This window comes from Protopterus annectens, chromosome 17.part0 (genome assembly GCF_019279795.1).
Source record: "Protopterus annectens isolate FY-2018-M chromosome 17.part0, PAN1.0, whole genome shotgun sequence".
Classification (NCBI taxonomy): domain Eukaryota; kingdom Metazoa; phylum Chordata; order Ceratodontiformes; family Protopteridae; genus Protopterus; species Protopterus annectens.
In genome coordinates this window covers 251,935,152-251,953,321 of record NC_056751.1, presented here as the reverse complement: position 1 = coordinate 251,953,321, position 18,170 = coordinate 251,935,152, and the positions used below count along the sequence as shown (strand labels likewise).

The window sequence follows — 18,170 nt, the reverse complement described above, 5'->3', positions numbered from 1 at the left end:
TTAAAGCTATTTTCAGATGGATGCCTCATGCTGTTACGTTTTATTATACTTGCCATAATAAACTCCTTCCAGACAGAGTCAGGGCCCATTCTGCAAGGCCTTTGGCTTTAGTGGCTTTCTGGAACAGGGTGGAAGTATTCTAGATGCAGTAACTTGATCCTCTGTACGTACTTTTACAATGCACTACAAACTGGATTCCTTTTCTTTGTCCATAACAGGGTTTGCTTAGGACCATTCTCCAGAAGCCCCTGGAGTCTTTGTTTTTTTCCTCCGTACTTAATTACTTAATTATGAAAGTTTGACCTAAATAGCATAAGCTATTTGCGACAGTACTCTAAACGATGAATACGGTATAGTTGTGTTAGTAAATTTATAAACAGTAGATATTATTAATAGATAACTGCTGCAGTTGCTGCCTTTCCCTCCAGCCCCCTTATTTTGCCTATTTTTCCTTTTGTATTGCCAAAGTGTGAATGTATATACCCTTGTATATGTAGTTTGCTGTTTGGTTTGTTTCCCAGCAACGTCATTTCAGGACTTGGGGCTCTTGCCACCCTTTTTCCCAGGCAAAAAAGCTCTGAAGGAATTGGCACTCTATATGAGCTTCTGTTGAGCTTATATGAGTGTTGGAAGCTGGCCGGTGCTAGGGGATAGGGCTGACATTGCTTAAGGTACATATAGAACATGTACTGTTACAGTAAGTTTGCTTATACAACTTTACTTTTTGCTTGCATTTTATAGAGCATTTGTGTATATGAGCAAGAAAGTCATGAACACTTTGTTAACTTCTTCATTGTTATTTTAAACAGTTCCTTCAGTCTGAGTGAGGCTTTAGCTGCAATCAGTGAGAAGATCTCTGTGGACATCAGTAGCTGCCTGTCAGAGCATGGTTTTGCAACTTTAACCAAAGAAAAAGAAGCTGTTCTGAAAGGACAGATTCAGTCTATAGAAAAAACAGACAATGCTGTCCGAAGTCTAATAGGTAATAGTAATACTTACAGATTTATTGAAGAGCAAACCTTTCACTTTCACTTCAAATGAGTAGCATATGTTAAAAATGTTTATTATGTTGTAATAATTAATACATGTAATTTATGAATACATAGACAGTGTTTAGAATTCTTCATTATATGTACAGAATTAGTGCAATATATGTACAGAATTGTTTCCTGCAAGTATACCTTCTTTGCTATATATAATTAGACAAGTGGAAAGCCTGATGCCATCTTTCTGAGTTAACAGTTTGCAAAGAGCTTTCAGTAGTCACTAAGACTTGTTCCTTGTTCATTTACCTGTAGAAACCAAGGGTGGAACTTCCCTTTTTAGTGAGTCCGTCTTGCCCCCTGCTTTTTTTGAATACATGATAATGTGAATTCACTGAGTATGAATGAGTTATTTGATTCCACTGGTTTTCAGGCAAGGTGTTTTTTCTGCAGCTGTATTTGTAGAGTTAATTATGTCAGCCAATGGAAGTTTTTTATGTGACAGAAATGACTCCATTGACATCTTCCCATGCTTTCCTGTCTGTACAGTCAGCTGTTTAGTAGTACACAGTGTCTCCCAGTTCAGATCTTTCATTTATGGTTCATAGTTGTCACGGTGCTGTCTGAATTCTGTTCGAGCATTCAGCCTCCACAAATGCTCTTCTTGATGCATGAAAGGCTGAAATGTGTTCGCTGCCATGTTTCTTGTGGCCCTTTCTAGAGCAGGCAACTTATCAGTCAGAACAGAAGGGTGATTTGGGTTATGACCAAACAGAAGAGGATGTGGACTGCAGCAAGACAGTAGTTTTCATTGTCAGACCCCTATCTAATTTTCTTTCCCAGTTGGGTCTACTTTTTCAGTGAAATGTGTTTTCTATCCAACACTAATTTCGTCGAAGCCTCATTTCACTGAAAATTAATGTAGCCAGGAGACCATTGATGAGTATAGCCCTGTACCTCAAGACAGAGTCTAAGTGACTTCCTCAGGGTCATACAGTAGACAAATGAAGGCTGAGAGAATCAATCCCTAGACATCAGGAAGCAACTTGTTAACAATTCATAGCCACAATTCTCCTTGGTACCTACCAGACTTAAACTTTCTGCTAATTTTATAAACCAGCTGTTGTGCTTTTAGTTGACCATGATAGTATTCAAACCTACAATCTTCAGATCCAAAATCAAGTGATTCTACATTAGGCCACAAAGAAGTTTTGTGCCATGGCTATGTGTACATCATCTTTCAACTCTCCACCATTGTCATTGAATAACTTCTAAAATTAACCTTAAATATTTATCCAGAGATGAATATTTGTGTTTACTATTTTGTGTGAATGTTTTTTCCATCCACCTCAACCTTTAGGTTATCATATCTGGTGCCAGCATACTCAGAATCTTCACGCTCTAAGGCCACATGCATTTGAAAACCCCAAGGCCTTCAGCTCCCACAGCTTCTTCTGAGATATTGGAATCAGTGCCTCCTCGGCTCCAGTCTCCCTCTTTGTCAGCACCTACCTGAATCTAAACTTCCTTGTATCCACAGAAGTACAAAGCCCCTTCTTATCAGAGGCTGCATCTTAGGGTCGGATCCATTCACCTTTCATGGCCATCACACTTGAGTCTGTGTTCTCTCTGAAGCCATCTCCCCACAGGATCCAGGCTTCTCCATTTCAGGCAAAGGAGTTCCCCCTTGCAGTTACCCAGACCTAGTAAGTCATTTTCAGTGGCTTCTTCCAGGTAAGCAGGAGTCAGGAGTATTAAGGAAGCAGACCTAGATAAGCTCATGAGAACCTTCCTTAAAGGCTCAAATGGACCTTGGGATCATTCCTGTCCCTTCCACCCAGAAGGTTGAGGGACCTGACCCTTTGGTTCCCACTGTTTCTGTTCCACCACTGATCTACCTGCCGAAGCCTTTAGTTCTGACACCTGCCCGTACTATCCCTGTGTCTGTGCCAAAAGCCTGGCCTCAGTCAGCTCCGACTCCTACCGTGATGTATTCAACTCCAGTCTCCTCAGAGCCAAGTGCTTCCCTGAGCCACATTGTCTAGACAAAGGGCCTGGGGTCTGGATTGACCCAGAGGTTTTCTGAGTAGTCCCTGCCCCTCGGAATCTCTTCTTTAGACAGCTCAACTTCCAGTTTCAAGGTCAGCTCTGACTGGGTCAGTGATTGGTACAGGGGCGTCCTCTTGCAAGTCATCCAGCCTTGGCATTAGTGTTCATCATAGAAAGGCGTTTGTCTTGCTCTGATACTGCTACCTCTGCTCCTTTGTTATATCCATCCCAATCCTCTCATCTTTCGTGGGTCTGTTTCTCATGAGGTGGTCTCAGGACAGCCTGTGTCATTGAGCTTCAAGCACGCCCAGCCCAGGGGCTTCCCAGTTACTTTTATACCCCACACCATGAGGTGCATAAGAGTCAGTACAAGAGGAAGCATTTAGATTCCTCAGAGGAATCCCACAGTGACTACTCTAACCTCTGTGAAGGTGAAGGGTCCCCCAAATCTCTTGGTGAATACGCTTCTTTTGGTGATTTATTGGAATTTGTGAGACCGTAGAGGGAGGTTTGGATCACCATAGCCCCTTTTGTGGAGGAGTCAGTATTTCTTGAAGCTGTAGGTGTGGACCCATCCATTTAATGGGACCACATTATTTAGTTCCAAAGTAAAAGATGCTTTGACTAGGAGTGAATAGGATGGCAAGATGTTGTCTGCCTTGTGTATGCTTGCCCACCCCTCAAGTAACCTTTTCAAGGAATGGGTGGGGTGTTCTTCCATAAGCCAGAAGAGTTTACTCTTGACACTCTTAGCAAGAGCATCCCTCAGGGCAGAAGAGGATAACTCCAAAGGAGACTGATACAGAGGTAGGGGTGGTCCACAGTTTCATGGCTTCAGAGGCTCTTTCTCAGGGAAGCCCTTCAAGCGCATCTAAATGTTTGCTCAACTGCTGCACTCTGGAGGCATCTGGGGGCTCTTGACTTTGAACTTAGAAGCTTGACAGGCCATAACATCAGATGCCTAGGTGGTAAGAGTAATTTCCAAAGGCTGTTTTGTCCCATCTCACTCCCTCTCAAATCTTAAAGCAGAAGCATACCCAGATGTTCCACCCTACCAGCAGAGGGAAACTGCATTGGAAATAAAAAAAAAAAATTGCTATCAAGCCAAGTTATCCAAGAGGACCACCAGGTCAGGTAGGAACTGGGGACTAGCCAAGGTTCTTTTTGGTGCCAAAGAAAGCTGGGGACCTCAGGCCCATATTGGACCTAAACGGCTTACATTTGTATGTCAAGCAGACCAGTTTATGGAATGGTAACTGTTCATTCTGTTCTGCCACAACAGAGGAAGTATGATTGGATGTGCTCGGAGGACCTCAAGGATTCTTGACCATCATATAAAACTAGAGGCACTCCAGAAGGTTCCTGCTATTCAAGGTTTGAGACAGTCCTTTCTAGTTTCAAGCAGTGTCATTTGGTCTTGTGACAGACTCCTCTCCCCCCAAGTATTCAACCTGTACATGTCAGATGTCAGTGGCAGTAGCCTGGGTTAGACTACAGAGATTTTAGGTTTTTCCATAACTAGATGACTGGCTTCTCACAACAGTGTCAAGAGCGTCATTGATCCAGATGGACTGTTTACTTCAGTTGTGCCTGTCCTTGGAAATTGCCATTTGTACAGGTTTCAACTTTGGTTTCTCTGTGTTGAGTCTGTACAGTTTATTGGATGCCATCTGGATACCACCAGGCAAATTGCAAAGCTGCATCCTTCAAGGTTGTCATCTTAACAAACTAAAGCCAATTAAGTTTTATTGCATCCCATGCCACCTACTCATCACATCCTACTTCTTCATTCTTATGGCCGCAGCCATCTGCCTTGTTCATGTAGTATATTGGATTAGTCCAGATGAAATCACATTAGCTAGCATATCTAGGAGATGCTCTCTTTCTCATCCTCTCTCTCCCTGATCTAGTAGACTGCTTGGGAGAAATTAAGATGACTTGTTGATGTTTCAAGTAGCATATTCAGTTAAATAGGTAGCTAGATGAGTGTCCATGTTCTAATGCAATATACTGTATTGTACTTTTAAACAAGAGTGTTCTTTTTCTTAAACCCTAAGCCAGACTCTGTAAACAACTCCTATCCATAGAAAATTAATGAGGATACATGCTTGTTTTTTTTCTTTCTTTTTGACAGGAAAAATGGGACCAACTATGTTAGAAATGGCAGCAGCAGCTTCCCCAGGGATGGCACAGAATTCTGACACAACAGGGAAATCTTCCCTGTTTCCCCTTCGAGGGCTAGTAGTCTTTTCCATGGTCAAGGCAAAAATAGTGACCCTTTCCCAAGGAAGACCATCAGGAGAAGCCAGTAAAAATTAAAAATATTTAAAATTCACTTTTTTCACATAAAACATAGTAAAAAGCACTTTGAAACACGGTCTTTATTTTACTTTTGAGGCTGGCTGTTTAACCACAGAAAATGGTTTTCACTTGCTTTAAATAACTTTTAAACTGGCAAGAAATAAAGTCCACTAATAAGTACAATACAGTGTCATGACAGTGTGTTAAAACACAAGCTCCTAGCTTGGTAATAACTTTCCTGAGCAGGAAAGTGTTAATAAACAAACATTTTTTAAATGGAAGGTTTTCCCCAAAGGGAACTTATCTGTCCAGCAAAGGAGCACAAGACAACCAACAGTCCTCAAAAGCCTCAGTGGAGCATACTGTTCAGTGCCAGGAAAGGTGTGAAGGGCTTGGCACCCAACTGTGTCAGCTCAGCCTGAGCTGAGTGGGCACGTGGAAGGTGCCCTGATGCTTTGTAAGCTGCCTATTATATCCTGTGCAGGATATAACTATACAACTAAGGCTACTGCAGCAGTGAACATTCAAACGTCTACTGTTACGGTAAGTTTACTTATCCAACTGTACTTTCCTTCCTTCTCTACCACCTAGCTCATGAGTCATCATCACAAGCTACCCCACAAAATGGACTTTTTCACATAACAAAATGGTTCTCCTCACCCCAACCTATCATCTCTCAATCTGACATTATAAATGAGAGGATTGTGTTCCCTTTCAGACATCAGTTTTCTAAGAACATGCTTCATGTTCTCCAGAAGAAAAGGAAACATACTACCCAGAAATTTTACATAACTAAATGGGAAAGATTTCCAGTTTGATGTCATGCTGATAAACAGGATCATATAAAATGTGTACTTCCATTGTTCTGTCTTACTTGTTTAGCTCTTAATAGCTGTCCTGGTATACTCCTTAGTCAAGATACAGCTTTCAACCATTTCTGCTTGCTTACCTCTCAGTCCTCCCCCCCCCCCCCATGTCCAGAGTAGAGGTAAACTGGTTTCTAAAGGGTGTACTCCTCCTACCCCCCCCCCCCCCAAGAAAGGTATTCTGATTCGCTGGGACCTTAACTTTGTTCTAGAAAAACTTACTCTTCCACCTTTTGAGTCAGCAGAATCTGCTTCTCTCAGTTTCTCTGCTTGGAAAACCATAGTCCCAGTGGCCCTTATTTCAGTAAGATGAATCTCTGAGCCGCATGCCCTGATGGCATCCCCACCCCTCTTTTTTTCCATAAGAACAGTGTGTCTCTGAAGATCTATCCCTTCTTTTATGCCTAAAGTGGTAAATGAGCCATCCCACAACCAAGCCATCAGTCTCCCTTAGTTTTTTCTTAACCCACACAATAGGGGAAATAGAGAATCCTGCACTCTCTGGATGTACATAGACAGTTCAGATTCTTCTTAGTCTGTCTGCAAGACTAACAGTTGTTTCTGTTTCCAAGATGCCAAGCTCACTAACAAAATAAACAAAAAACAGGATACTTAATGTTATATATTATAGCTTTCTAGAACAAAGTTAAGGTCCCAGTACAGAAGAAGTAATTAGGGACCTGGGGACCAAAATTGATAGCAATCTCTCATTTGACAACCACGTGGCCAAAGTGGTTAGAAAAACATTTTATGTAGCCCACCTAATTATGAAGGGATTCACATCTAGATCAGGGGAGGTCATCGTGCCTCTTTACTCATCCCTCATCAGGCCCATAATTGAGTACAATGCCCCTTTTGGGATGTACCTTACCAGACACCTGCAGCAACTGGAAAGACCCCAAAAGTACCTCACCAAGAGGATCAAAGGGCTCAAACAGATGCCATATGCTGCCCGGTTAAAGAAACTCCAGCTCTAATCAGTGGCATACCGCCTGCTCAGAGGCGATCTGTGCTTGACATATAAAGCCATGTCCAACCTGGAATTAATGGACATGCTGCACCTCAGAAAATCCAAATCCCATCGAGCTACATGCTCGAGAGACTTGAACCTCAGCACTGAAATAAATAGGACATGCTGGAGGGGAAGATTCATAACCCAGAGGCTCCCGTCACTCTGGAATAAAATCCCAGTCCAGGTTAGGCAGAGTCCCTCATTGACTCTCTTCAAGAGGAATCTTGATGAGTGGGTGAGAGATCATAGGTTTACCCCGGGTATCACTTCTGTTACTGTTAGACAGAGGCACAGTATACTAACCTCGAAAAAGGGCATAGCAAAATTAATTTAAAATGGGTGGCGAAAGCCAAACACACTCTGGCTGGGCTTATAAATGCCCTAGTGCAGATAGTTCATAGGTTCATACTAGGCTTACACTGTTTGAGAGCAATCTGTTGCTAACAGGATTTCTAAGTTCATCTCCTTTTGTTACACTCACCACGGTAAGTCTTCGCTTTCACCAATGAAGGCACAGTCTAGCAGAGAAATTGCTTCTTCAGTTTTCAATCGAGAATTAGGTGTTCTACCATTAAAGCTCAGATGGCAGCCATTTCTAACGTTCTGTGTAGGTCAAAATCGTACTCTGTTTGAGATCTCTGAAGTTTTCCAATACCTTTTTGAAACTTATCTTTTTGATTAAACCTCCAGTAAGGGATCTAGTTCCTGCTTGGGATTTACTTTTTCTTTTCCAGTCCTTGACAGAACCTCCATTCAAACCAGCAGTTACAGTGGACATCAAGTTGCTGTCTTAGATTCTTTTTTAATAGCTGTTCCTTCAGCTAGAAGACTTTCTGAGGTACAGGCTTTGTGCTGCAACCCTCCCTGTCTTATCTTACATAAATATTAAAACAAAAAAAAAAAATAGGAAATCCAATCAACTCTTTTATGTCCCTTTCAGGGCAAAATTTGGAGAAACAGTTTCCAAAGGTACCCTGTTCAGATTTCTGCCCAATTCTGTCTTTTATTTACTTGTTAAAAGATATTTCTTTACCTTCTAAACCTAAGGGTGACTCTGCCAGAGCAATCACTACCTCTTCTGCCTTTTTTGGTCATACTGCCTTGGCTGATATATGTGCAGCGGACACTTGGACCTCTACTCAGTCCTTTATCACTCATAACAAGTTGGACATTGTCTAGATCCTTAACCTTCAGCTCCAACTCTCAAGATAGCTGCACACTGAGTAACAACTTAATTTCAGCTCTCCTAGAGTGAAAATAGAACCTCAGAAAAGTAAGACCGTGAATTTGAGTAAATTTTAGTTACTGGCTAGTAAGGGCAGAGCCTGGATACCAGCAAAGAAGAAATTTAGGAACCTGAAAGAAAATCAGCCACAAAAGGTGAGGAGAAAACACTAGCAGGGAATAATACTGTAGCTGTTCAGCAAAAAGCAGATTAAAGTCCAGTTTTGGTGCAAGACATGATTTACAGGTTTACTGTTGAAATTCCAAATCCGCTTCGGTTGACCATTCAGAATGCCAACCTGAAATGCTGAATTCAGAATTTGAAAACAGCTACCAAGGCGAAAATAAATACATCAACATCCGTAGTTCGATATATTTGACATACCAGGAAGTTACATCACTCACCTCCTGCTATGCACATTAACGTACCTTTACACTCCACAGTCAATGGTACATTAATTCTACTATTGTGCATGGGGGGGAGGGGTTACGCTCCTCCTGCATCCCCCATGTGGGGGGCTGTGCCCCCACATACACACATGCACACACATACATCCTGCACATTAAATATACCAACTTCGAGGTCACACTACAGTGAAGAAATGGGATAATTCCCTGTTCCTCACTGAACCGGAATCTCCCTGCACAATGTCGAACCCAAATACTCAAACTATACTACCTGCTCGCTATAGTGTAGTTGATACATTTTGGATCGACATTCTGATGACTTGAAAACTTTTAGTTATGTACTTACCATAACTTCGAATGTATGGGATCCATCTGGCCTACATTCATAACTGGATCGGCTCCGACTCGGCCACTATATACTAGAACAAAGTCTCTAATTGGCTGGGCTACCCCTTATCCCAGAATGCACCACGCCTGCTTCCCCAGATCTTGTTTGTTCACTTTCATACCTACATCCAGACACAGAGACATACCAGCAACTGTACCAAACTAAAGTCCTTCAAGAGAAAAACTCAGTAAGTAGCAACATTCCCTCTAAATCCAATGGGAAGGGGGAAGGAGGGCGAGACATGAATGTAGGCGAGATGGATCCCATACATCCGAAGTTATGGTAAGTACATAACTAAAAGATGTAATGGGATCCTATCTCGCCTACATTCATAACTGATGGGACAGCGTCCCTAGCACCTAAATCCCGGGTGGCTCATTGGAAAACACTCCTGAGAACTGTGGAACCAAAGGAAGCTCTACCTCAAGAAGCCACATCTATCTTGTAATGAGAAATGAAGGTGTGCGGAGAAGTCCAGGTAGCGGCCGCACAGCTTTCATCTATCGATAATTTGGAGTGGAATGCTACAGAAGTAGCCATTGCCCTGGTAGAATGAGCCCTGACTGGGAAGGGTAGCTCTTTGCTGAACCGTGAATAAATGAAGGAGATGCAATCTTTAATCCATTTGGCTATGGTGGTTTTAGCCACCGGTTGACCCAACCTATTTTCCGCAAAGGACACAAACAGCTGATCTGACTTTCGTGTCTGATTGGTCCTACTTAAATAAAAACGCAGTTGTCTGTGAACATCCAACTGATGGAAAATATATTCTGCGCTATTGGAGAATTTGGGAAAAAACACAGGGAGCTCCAAGGATTGTTGAATGCATAAGGGGGATGCTACCTTGGGCAAGAAAGAGGGATTTAACTTGAGGGACACTCTGTCTTTGTGAAAGGTCAAATAAGGAGGATTAGAACAGAGAGCCTGAAGCTCTGTGAGACGCTTGGCAGAGGTTATTGCCACCAAAAAGGCGGTTTTCCAAGATAGAAATTTTATATCACAAGTAGCTGCTGGTTCAAAGGGTCGGGCAGTTAAAGAAGCTAGAACCATATTCAGGTCCCAAGGGGGCACAGGATGGGCTATTGGGGGCCGAAGGAGCCACGCTCCTTTAAGGAAAGATTTGCAAAGCCTGTTTGCCATTTAGGAAGGCTCAAAGGAGACATGAAAATTAGAGATAGCCGCCAGTTGGACTTTAATTGTGGAAACTGAAGAGCCCAAATAAAACAAAGAAGCCAGGAATTCTAAAACCTGAGGTACTGGGGCGTAAGGATCTATACCTCGTTGCTGGGCCCAAAGAGCAAACCTCTTCCATTTGCTGGAATACAGTTTAATAGTGGAAGGTTTGTGAGAAGAGGACAAAATGTGGATGACGTCTGGAGAAAGAGAGTTATCTATGACTAAGGTTGGAAGTGGAGTAACCAAGCGGCCAACCTCAAGGACCTGAGGGATGGGTGAGACTGTCCCAACTGATGAGTTAACAGGTCGGGCACCAGGTCCAGAAGCCATGGGCCTTCCACCGCATACCTCAGAAGGAAGGGGAACCAAACCTGACAAGGCCAGTGTGGAGCGATCAAAATCATGTCGCTTCCTAGATAAATCGCCTTCTGTATCACCTTCGGGAGAAGGGGAACCGGAGGGAAGGCGTAAAGTAGACCGGGGGGCCAACTGTGAGCTAGAGCGTCCCTGGGAATCTGCCCCTGAGAGGGAGTCAGAGTGAAGAACTCCCTGCATTTCGCATTGTGAGGGCTGGCGAACAAGTCGCAACAAGGGAGGCCCCACTTGGCGAAGATGTTTGCAGCCACCCTGTCATTGAGGGACCACTCGTGGGGCAACAAGAAAGTCCTGCTCAGCCTGTCTGCAATCACATTGGATTTCCCCGGAATGTGCGTTGCCACTAGGAAACGCTGGGTAGAAATCACCCAATGCCACACTTTCATGGCCTCTTGGCAAAGAGGGTAGGACCTGGTTCCGCCTTGCTTGTTCATGTACCAGACTACCGACATGTTGTCGGATAGAATCGCAATAGTACCCCGGGGAAGAGCATGATGAAGTGCTTGCAACGCCAGTAGCACCGCTCTCATTTCCAGGATATTGATATGCAAGTGTGTTTTGTGAACCTGCCACGTGCCTTGGACAGACCTGTCCAGATAATGACCCCCCCACCCTATCTGGGAGGCGTCCGTGGTCACCGTGACGACGGGAGGCTGAAGGGCAAAGGGTCGCCCCTGGTCCAGGTTGGACCGAAGCAACCACCAACGTAGGTCCCGACGGCAAATTTCCGTAATCTGGACCAAATGGTTCAAGGGGAGTTCCTGAAAGGACCATTGAACTGACAGTAGCCATTGCAGCACCCGCATGTGCAGCCTGGCTAAAAGGACTAGAAGAATAGTCGAGGCCATCGTGCCCAATAACTGCCGAATCAGTCTGGCCTGAACACGTGATCTGGGTAACAAGGTTTGAACCTGAGACTGCAGGACCTGAATCCTTTCTACCGGCAAGAATGCCCGCATTCTTCTTGTGTCTAACTCTGCACCTATAAAGGTAATACGCTGAGATGGCTGCAGCACAGATTTTCCCCACTTGAACGTGATTCCTAGTGAATGACCCAAACTGACTGTGGTCATAAGCGCCCGAACTAATAGATGCTTGGAGGTGGCAGTAAGGAGACAGTCGTCTAGATAGGGAAACACTTGGAATCCTAGACTTCTCAAGTGAGCTGTCACTACTGCCAGGCACTTGGTGAACACCCTGGGGGCTGTGGTGAGACCAAAGGGCAGTGCTCGGAACTGGAAATGACTGGCTCCCAGGCGGAAGCGTAAATGACTCCTGGACTCTTGACTTATCAGAATGTGATAGTAAGCGTCCTTAAGATCTATGGAGCACATCCAGACATCCTTCTCCAATAACGGGAGAATGGACTGAAGGGTGACTATTCGGAATTTGGATTTTTTTACAAAGCGATTCAATGATCTGTGGTCCAAAATGGGCCTCAAGTCCCCTGTCTTTTTTGGCACCAAGAATAGTCTTGAGTAAGTTCCTGATCCGATCTGGTCGGCGGGGACAGGCTGGATGACTCCTTTTCTTAGCAGCTTTGAAACCTCGACCGCTGCTTGATCCGGATTTTCCTGATAGGAAGGGGGGGGATCTTGATGAAAGGGATGAGATAGCCTCCGGTTATGGTTCGGAGCACCCACTGATCCTTGGTGATAGATTCCCAAGCCTGCGGGTGTTCCGCAAAGCGACCCCCGACTGGCTCCGGAGATGCGCAGTCGGGCCACGTCTCCGGGACAGTGAGCGTAGGATGGACCACGAAAGGAATCATGGTCTCCAGAGTTACGGGGGGTCTCTGCCGCTTCTGGGGTGGCGTCTTCCTGAATTACCCCCCCCCCCCGCCTCCAGAGGGGGGATCTTTTGGTGGAGTAGGGAAAGACCTTTGAGATTTCCTGAACCACATTTTCCCTCCTCTCTGGGCCTTGGGGTAAGGTCTAGAGGGAGCGGAAAAACGGGCCCCCACGGCAGTCAAGGTCTTGCCCTCCTGCTCGCACCGAGTCAGTGTGTCCTTCACCTTGGGTCCAAACAGGGAGGACCCATCAAAGGGGGCGTCAGTGAAGGAAGACTTAAAGGCCTCCGCGAAGGGACACAAGCATAACCAGGCGTGTCTTCTAAGAGCCACGCCTGTTCCCGTTGCTCTACTCGCCCCTTGACTATCGAAGATGGGGTAGTCATCTGGGCGCCAACAGTTTGGGCTAACGCCTCAGGAAGATTACCCGTAAGAGACTCACCTAACTCTTTGAGGAGGTCCCTTTGGAGCCTGGTAAAATGACAAAGATAATTCAGCGACCGCAGGGTAAAGGCCGCTGAAGAAAGGGTACGCTACCCGTACCTATCCATGCTCCTGGAATCCTTATTAGGAGGGTGAATAGACGTTGAAGCCTCTGCCACGTCCTGCTGAGTGGCAGATGCCACCACCATCGCATCTACTGCAACTCCTTTAGTCAAAAATTCCTTTTGAGGAGGGGCTGAGAGGAACTTGTTAGGCCTGGTGGGCACCGGTTCCACAGTGTCAGGGTGTTCCCACACCCTTCGAGAAACTAAATCTAGTAATTCATCGAAGGGTGGAGACACCCAGGAGGCGGAGGTCTGGGCCCCAAAAGCCTTGAGGAAGACTGACTCCTCTGCGGAAGGGGTTTTGGACTGCCAATCACCTCTCTGTCTCAGGATCTCGAGGATATCTGAGAATGAGACATCATCCAAGGACGATTTTGGGGACCCCTCCGCATTATCGAGGTCAGTATCTGATGTGATAGACTCATCCTGGGAGTCAGTGTGCTTCCTCTTGCACAATTTTTTTCTTGGAGGTTCATCTGAAGCAGATTCAGAAGGACCTCTCGGGAGAAGGGAACCCCCCAAGGGGGTATTCTCAGGCCCTGGGGCCCCGCTGTCGTGGGAATGAAGCACACCAGAAGCACCAGTTCCCAAGTCTAGGGACGGTGAGGTAGAGACTTGCTGAGCCGGCAAGGACATGGCCAGCGCACTCCTCATGGCCTCAAAAGCAGGACCTCCAGACTCTACGGAGGACACCAGCTGAGAGACCACGACGGTACCGGGAATCCCTGCAGCCTACGCTCCGAGGGGTAGACTAGGCACCAAAGCTACCAGTTCCAAAGTGTTCCCCTCGGCCCCGACTGAGGAAGTCCCGGTACCGAACCCTGACGCCGAGGACAGGGTAGGAATGATGGTCGGAACAGAGAAGCTCCGAGGGAGTCTCGGTTCCGACTGGACAACTCTGCTCCGCTCTACCATCACAGACTCCAACGGCTCCGAGGAGGTTGGAGGAGGAATCAGATGCGTCGAAGTGGGGACCGGCTCCGGAGCCGAGACCATTTTTGCAAAACTGGGGACTGGAAAAGCCTCTGGATAACTCTGTCCAAATCTGAGTCTGACAACCTGGAGGATTTAGAGGAAATAGATGGGGGCCGAGATGACTTCTCTCTCGGCTCCGATAGACCAGGGGACCGGCTCCGAAACGGCTCCAACACCATCGGCACCGGATCCGGAACCGTATGAATAAGCATCTGCGCTGAAGGGGACTTTGGAGCCGGGGGGGGGGGGGAGAGTCTGACCTGCACACCTCCAACTGCTCCGAGACCAAAGGAGCCGAAGCAGGTGATTCGCCTCTCCATCCCCCAACCTGCGGCTCCGACACCAATGGAGCCGAGGAAAGAGGTATCGAGGCAGACCCTTCCACCCGAGGCTCCGAAGCCATTGGAGCCGAGGAAGAAGAGGTCAACCTATGCTTCTTGGAAGTCGGTTCCGACGGACTGGTCGGAGCCGACGACCTTTTCTTTTTAGAAGCTGGAGAGGAAGGAGAAGCCAAAGCTTCCTCAAAGGAGGGCTTAATAAGGCCCTTAAGGATCAATTTATTTTTTCGTTCTTGAAGGACCCTAGAGGAAAAAGCATGACAAACACTACATGTTTCCTGCAAATGTTTCGGTCCTAAACAATATACACAAACAGCATGGCTATCAGTAAGAGACATTTTGTAGTTGCACTTGGTGCACTTTTTAAAACCAGACTTCTGCTCTTTCAACATCCTATCACACAACTATTTCCCACAACGAAAAGCAAACCTTAAAGTAGGGCATGAGCCCTTTGACTCAAAAACGGGACTGGCCCGAGATACAGAACACAAAACGGGCAGAAGCCCTCTAACTTAAACGGGCTTAGCCCGATAAATCAGGACGTACAGAGAGACAAAATCAACACGGCCACACACAAATAAGTGCAAGGGCCCTCTAACTTAAACGGGCCTTGCCCGGTATGTAGAAAAAAATACCAATCACACCAAAACAGGTTACACACACACACGTAAAGCTGTTAAAACAGCTGTTTGTTAAATTTGTGAAGAAAACCCTAGGTCAAAACACCAAAAAGTAATGAAAAAACCACTTAGCTCCAGCCAAGTCGAGACCACGTCCAGCTTGAAAAGCGACAAACGAGATCTGGGGAAGCAGGCGTGCTGCATTCTGGGATAAGGGGTAGCCCAGCCAATTAGAGACTTCGTTCTAGTATATAGTGGTCGAGTCGGAGCCGATGGATCGGCTCCGAACCCATCAGTTATGAATGTAGGCGAGATAGGATCCCATTACATCTGCCATTCAACCACATGCCGGTCGACCAATGTAGTTTCCAGGTTTTCAATGTAAACTGATTTACAATAATGTAGAGGAAAAAGTCAAGTGTTCTCATAGCTGATTAAAATAAATGAAATGCGCCCGAACTGGAAAAAATGGGAGAAGCTTTGAACAGATGATCAGATGAGCTGATAAAATTGCAAAAATCACAGGTGAAATGAAGGAAAGGCTGACCAAATTTGAGACTGCTCAGGAAGAGAGGTTTATAAAAATGGTAGAATTGGAGGACAGAGCACTTAAGGAAACCTGAGATTTTATGCTATACCAGAGAAACTGGAAGAAACCAACTGTATTAATTGTAAGCAAAATATGCAATTTGACTTGTATTCCACAGCAGTTTTTAATTGAAAGGTCATATTGGATACTCTAAACTTGGCCATGAGAAAGCAGCCAAAACCTCTAATAGTAAAGATTCAGTCCTACCAGCAGAATGAGTTGATTCTGACCAAACTGTGTCAGAAGGACAAAGAACTAAAAGTTGGAGGCATGTTTGTGGAAAATGATTAATCACTGTAACCTGGCAGAAGAGGAGTAAATTATTCCAGCAATCCGGGAATGTCAAGAGACAGATATGAGATTCAAGCTGTTGTATCCAGCTATTTTTAGAATATTTTTTCCTGGAGAATCAAGGTCATTATTTGATGCAGAACATGCTAAGGAGGAAAAAAAATAATTTTGCCCAACAAAAAAGAGCCATCAAATAGAATGGGGGACCTTGCTTCTTATTCTGAAAATAAAGCTCATAGAGAGACTTTACCAACTTTTTCCAGTGTTCCAAAGGAAAACGCTTAAGAGACAGAGAAGAGCACAAGTGTTGACTAGAAGAAACAGGAATACTTTGAGAGATGGAGATCAACAGGAAGAAAACACAGAAATTAATGAGTAAATGTGGGATTGCAAAGCGTCAATCACATTTGTAAAATGAAGCTGAACAAGAAATCCTGGAAATGTTGGACATTTTTGACTCTGGTCTTTGGAAGAACATTAAGAAGGGAAGAGGAGGGAATGAGGTAACTATAAGTAAAACTATTTTTGTAACAGTATTTTTATAAAACATGACATATACTGCATGTTGTATAGTAAAGCATTTTCAGCTGTTTGTGTGTATTCTGTGGTTACTAAAGTAAACAGATGCCATTTTTTTCTTTCTTTAGTGTTAAGAAATATAGGCACTACGATGTAAAAAGAAAAAAGCTTGGACAAAAGCATGTTTAAGGTAATAGGCTGCAATCTTGGATTAGATGAGGTGAGGGACAGGTTGTAAAAGTACACAGATCATGATAAAAGTAAAATTGATTTGCATTTTGTACTTTTACATAAAGAAATGACTGAACTAAGGCCCTTGGCTTGATCTTACAAGTGTTGAATGGGAGCAAGTAAATAAGAGAAAACAGAATTTATGAAAAGTTTTCGTATAGCAAATAAATGTTCACAGTGCAACATGAAAAGCTTGTAGCTGAATTTAACTGTGTATCTGGTTCTTATGTTTCTATAGAGATAAAGCTGATGAGGGCAATAAAAATAGAATAGCTTTTTTTTCTTTCATTGGCTAAAAGATAATGTTTTCTGAAAGCATTCGTTGATTTCTACATCTGGAAAAGCAATAAAGATAGGACAAAAATAGACAGCATTTAGTGCAAGTAGCAGCACATGCTGTGCCATGCATCTTTGCATGGATAACCTTACTTGTAGGTCAGTTAAAGCCTATGAACATAGCTGTCATTCAGGGACAGTTGCTCCTATCAGGTGGTTTACACATCTTTATTTGAAGATATGCATAGATCTGAAGTAGTTAACTTCATTTTATCTGCAACCTGTGGGTATTCGGATCCATAATGCATCCGAGCCGGCAACTTTTCAAGCATCTGCTCTGAGCTCCTCCCCCTTACCCATAACCCATCACCTTCTCCTAGCTTCCCTCAGATCTAGTTTGCCACTTTGTGCATTAGCATCGTGATCTCTGTAGCTCCAAGTGTTGGGTTATTAGTAAGTGCTTTTTTTTTGTAGTTTTTTTCTCCAGATAGTGAGTGTGTGTTGTCATTTAGTTCCCGTTTCTCCCCCAACTGCTTGTTCGTTGGTTATAATAAAAAAAAAAAGTTGTAAAGTAGTTTAGTGCAGGCCCTCCCTACCCCTTAGGTGTGAGTGTTTAGTGTGTCGGTCTTAAGTAGGTTGGCTGTGTGTGCTTGTAGTATGGCTGATCAGCCAAAACCTACCTTTAAGAAATGCACAGTGTGTGGCCATAAGCTTTCACCGGCCGATGGTCACACTCTGTGTGTTGTTTTCCTGGGTGTTCCCCATCTATCTGTACAGTGCAGTGTGTGCGCCGGATTTAACCCCAGGGCCTTGAAAGAAAGGAAGGCCAAACTGGTTGCAAAAGGCCTTCGACCGGTTTCCTCTCTGGACTCATTGGCCTTGGCTCCCCCCTAGCAGCTGCTCAACCTCCCTCTCAGACTGGGACTCGCCCTCCCACTAGACCTGTTGAAGAGGAGGCTAAAGGAAAAGACAGAAAGAAAGACAAGGACAGAGACAAAAGGGGGGGATAGGCCCTGTAAACGGTCTCCAGAGCGGGAGCCCTTCCCTAGCCTGCCTTCCAAAGTGTCGAGACCTACGTCTCCTCTGCTCCACTCCCCGAGGTTCTCCCTGGAGCCGATGAAGCCCTTGGATCCGAGGCCTTCATCTAGGTCGTCGCAACGACCAGCCAGATCCGAGTCGGTCACCTCCTCGTACTCTACTCTGAGCCTATCG

At 44.8% G+C, this 18,170-nt stretch overlaps 1 protein-coding gene across 1 annotated transcript in view; it reads left to right on the top strand.

Moving 5' to 3' along the window:
* Positions 1 to 18,170, top strand: part of TCP11L1 (t-complex 11 like 1) — a 969,080-nt gene that overhangs the window by 893,755 nt on the left and 57,155 nt on the right. The window contains exon 9 of the mRNA XM_044059530.1: positions 810 to 982. Coding sequence (XP_043915465.1) covers positions 810 to 982 — 173 coding nt within the window. The remainder of the gene's footprint in view (positions 1 to 809; positions 983 to 18,170) is intronic.